At 44.9% G+C, this 6,263-nt stretch overlaps 1 protein-coding gene across 3 annotated transcripts; it reads left to right on the top strand.

Annotated features, from left to right (window-relative positions):
* The first annotated feature begins 629 nt into the window (after positions 1-629).
* LOC134107865 (golgin subfamily A member 6-like protein 6) lies at positions 630-4,715 on the top strand. 3 transcript variants are annotated; one of them, XR_009942838.1, is made up of 4 exons: positions 630-3,366; positions 3,832-3,903; positions 3,995-4,016; positions 4,492-4,715. XR_009942838.1 is itself a non-coding variant. In XM_062559899.1 (3 exons), the coding sequence occupies exon 1, from the start codon at positions 646-648 to the stop codon at positions 1,363-1,365; it is 720 nt and encodes a 239-aa protein (XP_062415883.1). In that variant the 5' UTR covers positions 630-645; the 3' UTR covers positions 1,366-3,903; positions 3,995-4,016; positions 4,492-4,715. The 3 variants fall into 3 exon arrangements, 2 of the variants coding, with proteins under 2 accessions (XP_062415883.1, XP_062415884.1); XM_062559899.1 differs by having other exon boundaries at positions 630-3,903; XM_062559900.1 differs by lacking the exon at positions 3,995-4,016 and having other exon boundaries at positions 630-3,903.
* The last annotated feature ends 1,548 nt before the right edge of the window (positions 4,716-6,263 follow it).

Here is a 6,263-nt window from a genome sequence, read left to right as displayed (position 1 = left end):
CGATGCTCTCCCTCACAGATCCTTCTTGACATTTGTAGTCCTGTGTAGAGCTGAGCCTGGTGCAACACGGCATACAAAAGAAAGTTAGAACCATGTGTAAATGACTGTAGGAAATCATAGCATTTTTAATGTGTGTAAAATACAAGGGACCTGCTCAACCTAGGGCTCCATTGTTGCCAAGCATTAATATGAATGAGTAAAAGCATATTTGATTATACAAACTATCTACAGTAAAGAAAACTAAGCTTGTTTTCCGTGTCATGTGATCATCAGAGGCGGAACCTCACATGACAATCACATGACAATCACATGACAATCACCCTATGACATCACCCGCCCTGATCTTGAGAACACTTATAGCCAGATCACACTGGCTGCAGTCAGTCACAACATTCTCTGTTCCACAGTATCAACTCCTTAACACACACGGAAGGCAGAACCAGGGAGACATTAAGGATTTAAAGACAAATACTAATAAGGAACATCATGTTGAGAACAATGGCCACAGAAATGCTCCTAAAATCGAGGAAATATAAAGGGGAAGCGTTTTCCAAAACAATGGGTTATTGGAAGACGCTTGACGAAGATGACGACCAAGCTTCTTTATTACCAGCCCGAAGTAATAAGAACAGTCGCAATAAGACCATGGCTGAGGCTGAGAAGACCATCCAGAGTCAAGGGTCAGAAATCGCCAGTCTGAAGAAGCGTCTTCATGATCTCAAGGAGACCAAACTTCTCCAAGTCGAGACAGACTGTAAAAAAGAGTACAAGATTCTCATGGGGGAACACAATAATCTGATTATTGCCCTCCATGCTGAGCAGGCCAAGACAAAGCAGATGGAGCAGGATAAGTTGTGGGAACAGAATAAAACGCTAGAAGAGATGTTCCCACACGAGGCCATGAAGTTCCAAGAAGGCGCCAAAAAGTTCCAAGAAGACGCCAAAATGTTTCAGGAGCTGGCCAATGAGACCAAGAAGTTGCAGGAGGATGATAAGATGATCCTCCAGCAGAGAAATACGATTTCTAGACTAGATGCCCTGGAGCATGAAAAACTAATTCTGGAAGAGCGTAACAAGGTCCTGCTGGAGGAAAAGCTTGATTTGCAGCATTCTAATCTGGTCCTGGCCCAGGAAAAGACGGTTCTGGAGGAGCGTAATACGCACCTGGGCTACCAAAAGATTCTCCTGGAGGAGGATAAGAGGCTTCGGATGTTGGATCAGAAGCTCCTGGAGAACATTTGCCTCCGGCTGAAGAAAAAACTCCTAGGATTCTTTGGGAGGCCGATGGAAGACAGGGCCACGGAGCTGGCAAAGATGAGGAGGAAGATGGTGGCGATGGAGACGGAGATGGGCTTGAGGAGGTAGATAGTGGAGGGACGGAGAGGTGGATTTTTCCACCTGTTCGTCAGGAGGTAGATGACCTTCACTAGGTCGTTGGTTTTTCTCCCGGTGCTCGGGTTTTGGAAAAAAAATGGTGGAGGGACGGAGAGGTGGATCCATCCACCTGTTCGTCAGGAGGTAGGTGACCTTATCTAGGTCGTTGGTTTTTCTCCCGGTGCTCGGGTTTTGGGATAAAATGGTGGAGGGACGGAGAGGTGGATCTTTCCACCTGTTCGTCAGGAGGTAGGCAACCTTCTCTTCCTCGGTGGCTTTTCTCCCGGTGCTCGGGTTTTAGATAAAAAAATCACGTCACGGCAAGTTACTGAATAGTCCAGCAGAAATATACTTCCTCCGCAAGCTCAAGCAAGTGAAAGCTCCCACACCAATCCTGAACACATTCTACCGGGGCACCATTGAAAGCATCCTGTCCAGCTGCATCACTGTGTGGGGCAGTAGCTGTACTGAACACAGCATGAAAGCACTGGCACTCCCACTCCCTTCCCTGAAAGACATATACACCACCCGCCTCATCCGGAAAGCTACCTCGATTGCGAGTGACACTACCCACCTCGCACACAGTCTGTTCAGCCTCCTACCCTCTGGAAGAAGGTATAGGAGCCTCCGCTGCCGTACCACCAGACTCAGAGACTGCTTCATACACCAAGCTGTCAGACAGCTAAATTCTCTCCCCTCACTCCCCCCAGCCATATCCGTCAGTCTGACACGGGGCTAAAATCCCCCCCACACCCCCTTAAATCACTCGGGACTCTGCAAACAATACGACCTGCCTAGTGGGCCACTTTTGGTAAGCAGAACTGGCGCTGCGGGATGAACCGAACGCCGGGTTAAGGCGCCCGATGCCGACGCTCATCAGACCCAGCAAAGGTGTTGGTCGATATAGACAGCAGGACGGTGGCCATGGAAGTCGGAATCCGCTAAGGAGTGTGTAACAACTCACCTGCCGAATCAACTAGCCCAGGCTAGGCGCTAGTCGGTTGGGTGTGCTTTCACTCGAAGCATGCTAAACTCCCTAGCGGGGGGATCCACCTGATTCCTTACGCGACGGAGGGGAGTGACCCTTCACTCTGACCCGAAGGCCACCTATTGTGGTGTTGTGAGCTAACAGGGGGGTCAAAATTAGATGTTTGTAGCTGAAACCTGCCTGCGTTTGGAGGGCTTTGCAGCAGGGTGAGCCTCTCACAACGAGGTTACAAGAGTCTGTGGAGCCTGAGTGGAAAGGGCCTCTGTGACCGAGTGGGGCATTGCAGTATAGCTCCGTGCGCCAGCATAACCAATACTGGTAAGAACTTGAGACCAGTCACTTGGCATTGCCACCTCTTGGTGCACTCTCGGTTCGGGACATGACTGACGTGAGTAACGTAAGCAATTACTTAGACGAGGAAAGGGGCGGCGGGTTCCCTCGTCGCGGCTTCTCGGGGGCATGAGCCCCGTTAATAGTCGTCGTCTCAACTCATGCAACAGGGTGAGTCATGTCTTGGAATATGCTAGTTGGTTCTGGAAAGCCACCCGGGCGAGTTCGCAGATGCAGAAGTGTGCCCCATTGCGGGGCAGCGGGGAGTCTATTCCTAGCGACGCGCTTTGTAGAAGCTGAGCAGCCCGGGCAGGACACGTTTTCGCCGCGTGGGATTCTAGGTAAGTATCCATGGTAAGTGACTTTGGCCGATCACCGCACTTCGGAGTTATGATCTCGGGGGGGGCCGTTCATTCCTCTCTTAAAAGTAGCCAAATGCCTCGTCAACTAATTAGTGACGCGCATGAATGGATGAACGAGATTCCCACTGTCCCTACCTATTATCTAGCGAAACCACAGCCAAGGGAACGGGCTTGGCAGAATCAGCGGGGAAAGAAGACCTTGTTGAGCCACATATATGCAGCATATTGCCCCACATGCATACAAATGTTGAAAAGATGTTTTTCTTCTCTAACAAGACTGCGGCAACAACTAAAAACTCAGCGAAACCACAGGTGAATAACATTATGTAGTAAGGATGAGTATAAACTGTATGCTTTGTAGGATCCAATTATGGCACTTTTCCACTGCATAGTACAGCATGGTACGGCTCGCTTTAAATGGTACCTGGTCTGTTGATGTTCTAAGCGTACCGTACCGGTACTTTAAACGTGACATGAACATACTGAAGTGGTACTTCTGCAGTGGAAAAGCAACTGAGTTAAAGCGAACCGAGCTGTGCCGTACTAAGACGAGTCGTACCACGCAGTGGAAAAGCAAAGCGAGCCGAGCCGAGGCGTTACATGCAGTGGAATAAATCATGTTTGTGTGCGGGCATACCATCGCTTTTTTACTTGCCATTTTTGTATTTCCTTGCACCTCAAGAAAACGTGATGTGTGTGTATATATAAAAAAAACTCTTGCTTACTCCACCTTCATTTTACCCGCCTTTCATAATAATTTTGAAATATTACTTTAAGGTGGGATGCCAACCAGAGGGGACGGGGAGCAGCTGGTTGCCCTGGACAAAATAAAAAAGGCAGCCATTATTGGTGAGTAAATGCATAATGTGTTGAGAAGGGAAAACAAAAGTTTATAAGTTCACCACTTTAACCATAGCCTACTTGTATCAATGTTTATTAGGCATCAATGGAGACTGGATAAGGTAGGGCACCCATTATTGTTACTATATCTGCTTAGCACCTATAATACTAATTCATTGCTTGCTCACTTTTTGATCCCACCTTTCCTTTTCTAAAGCCAAATTTCTGGGGTATTGCGCTCAATGTGCTGTAAGGTGTGTAGTCTTCTATTTTGTAGAACATGCAAATAACCTCATGGCATATTGTTGTTGTCTGAAGTGTTCATAAATAATATTCACCCCTCCTTCACCCTTAATCCCCTCTGTCCTGCCTTATTTTGTCTATGCCGGTAATTGATTTACTTGATTTTAATACATACCTTCTTCGAGCATGGTGTGTGTGTAAAACAAAAGGTCTTGTTTGCTCAAAGCCCAGCCCAGAGAACACGGAATGTGTTAAAAAGTCAGGATTTGTTAATTCAGAACAGATGGCTGAATGCCATTCGCTCATTATTGTTACAATATTATTATATTGTCTAATTATTTTTGTCTTCTCTAGATGCTACATTGAAGAAATGGCCGGCAGCCAGCCGAGGGCAGATAGGCACAGCTATAAATTCCAAGCTCGCAGAGATGCGAAGATCCATGAAATGATTTTTTTTTGTTGTCATTTTTGTACATTTTGATAGTCCTTAAATAAATAATGTAAATTTCCACATTTTAGGCTTTTATTTTTGTTTCCTAGTTTGGATTTTAATAATTTTACTAATATATAGGTGGACATGTGCATATATGTACCTATATAGGTACATTTATGCATGTATATATATGTGTACATGAATGCGTGCATATATGCGCGCATATATGTGGCGCATATATGTACATATATAATATAACATATAGGAAAACGCCCAATTTTATATATGTCACATATATCAATTACCTATATCAAAACATATATTAAAACATATATGTTTATATAGGTTCTTTCCATGTGGGGCTGTGGAGCTTCGGTTCGCCAAGGATAGCCGGCTTCGGCCGGTGAGTAGAGCCGTTCGAGACAGGGCTGGGGCGCGGCCGGATGATGGTCGCCCCTCTCCTACCTCGCACCGCATGTTTGTGGAGAACCTGGTGCTAAATGACGACCTGATTCTGGGTCAGGGTTTCGTACGTAGCAGAGCAGCTCCCTCGCTGCGATCTACTGAAAGTCAGCCCTCGATCCAAGCTTTTGTCCAAAGCTTCTTGGATTACCTGGGCGCGAGAACGGGGGGGCGGGACTTTAGCGCATTAATTACGATTAATTAATTACAATGTGAATTAAGATTAATTAATTACACAAAAAATAACACATTAAACATTTTTTACGCATTTTTACACTTATTTTTTGCACCGCGGAACGTTTCTCACTGGATGAGTTTCCGAGGACCGATTATACTGGAGCACTTCAGACAACAACAAACCACAGTGAACATGAACGAAGAAGCTGACGAGACCGTGTCGGTTGGCCCCGTGAATGGGAAATCTTATTATAATAAACACACGGATGGAAGCGTCGATACGAGCATGGTTGTGTGCAAGCTGTGCAACAAGGAATTCACATCGAGCCTCAAGTATCACCTCAACGCAAAACAATTAGCAGCTAGCGTGGACGTTAGCCCGACCCGAGTACAAGGACCCACACCCAACCCACACTGCACCAGCTAACTGGTTTAAGGACCAGGGTAACTAAGTCCACGTCTGAAAAAATAACCAATGTTCTGAATGTACTTGAAAGTATTGGTCTACTTAAAAAAACATAGTTTAAAGAATATGCTATTTCTACACTTGTCTGCTGGAATTGGTTGAACAAAAATAAAAATCCATGTGAAAAAATTACTTACTGTTCTCAGGTCAAATATTTATGCAATTAAAATGCGATTAATTTTGATTAATTAATTACAAAGCCTCTAATTAATTAGATTAATATTTTTAATCGAGTCCCGGCCCTAATAATATATATATATTATATTATATATATATTACCTTACATATATTTTTTTATAATAATTCTTTACCTATTATTTAAAAAAAATCTTTTCTTTTTTGACCCAACATATTTTGACTTTTTTCACAATATTTTTTTTCCCATGACATGACTGGAATAATCTTAGATGGAGCAACCTACACGTCCCTGTCACTAATGCCAAATTCCCCAAATTTCTGTACTTTAAACCTTATCTCAGGTGGTTCCGGTGCGGTGAGTCTGTTGCGTCACTTCCTGTCGACAGCGTGTTTGATGTCATTGAACTCTCTCAGAGCTCTTGCGATACCAAGTTGATTCTGTCGTGATAT

Source organism: Pungitius pungitius, chromosome 21 (genome assembly GCF_949316345.1).
Source record: "Pungitius pungitius chromosome 21, fPunPun2.1, whole genome shotgun sequence".
NCBI lineage: Eukaryota > Metazoa > Chordata > Actinopteri > Perciformes > Gasterosteidae > Pungitius > Pungitius pungitius.
The sequence above is the reverse complement of the archived record's forward strand: the minus strand, read 5'-3'. Positions and strand labels throughout refer to the sequence as shown.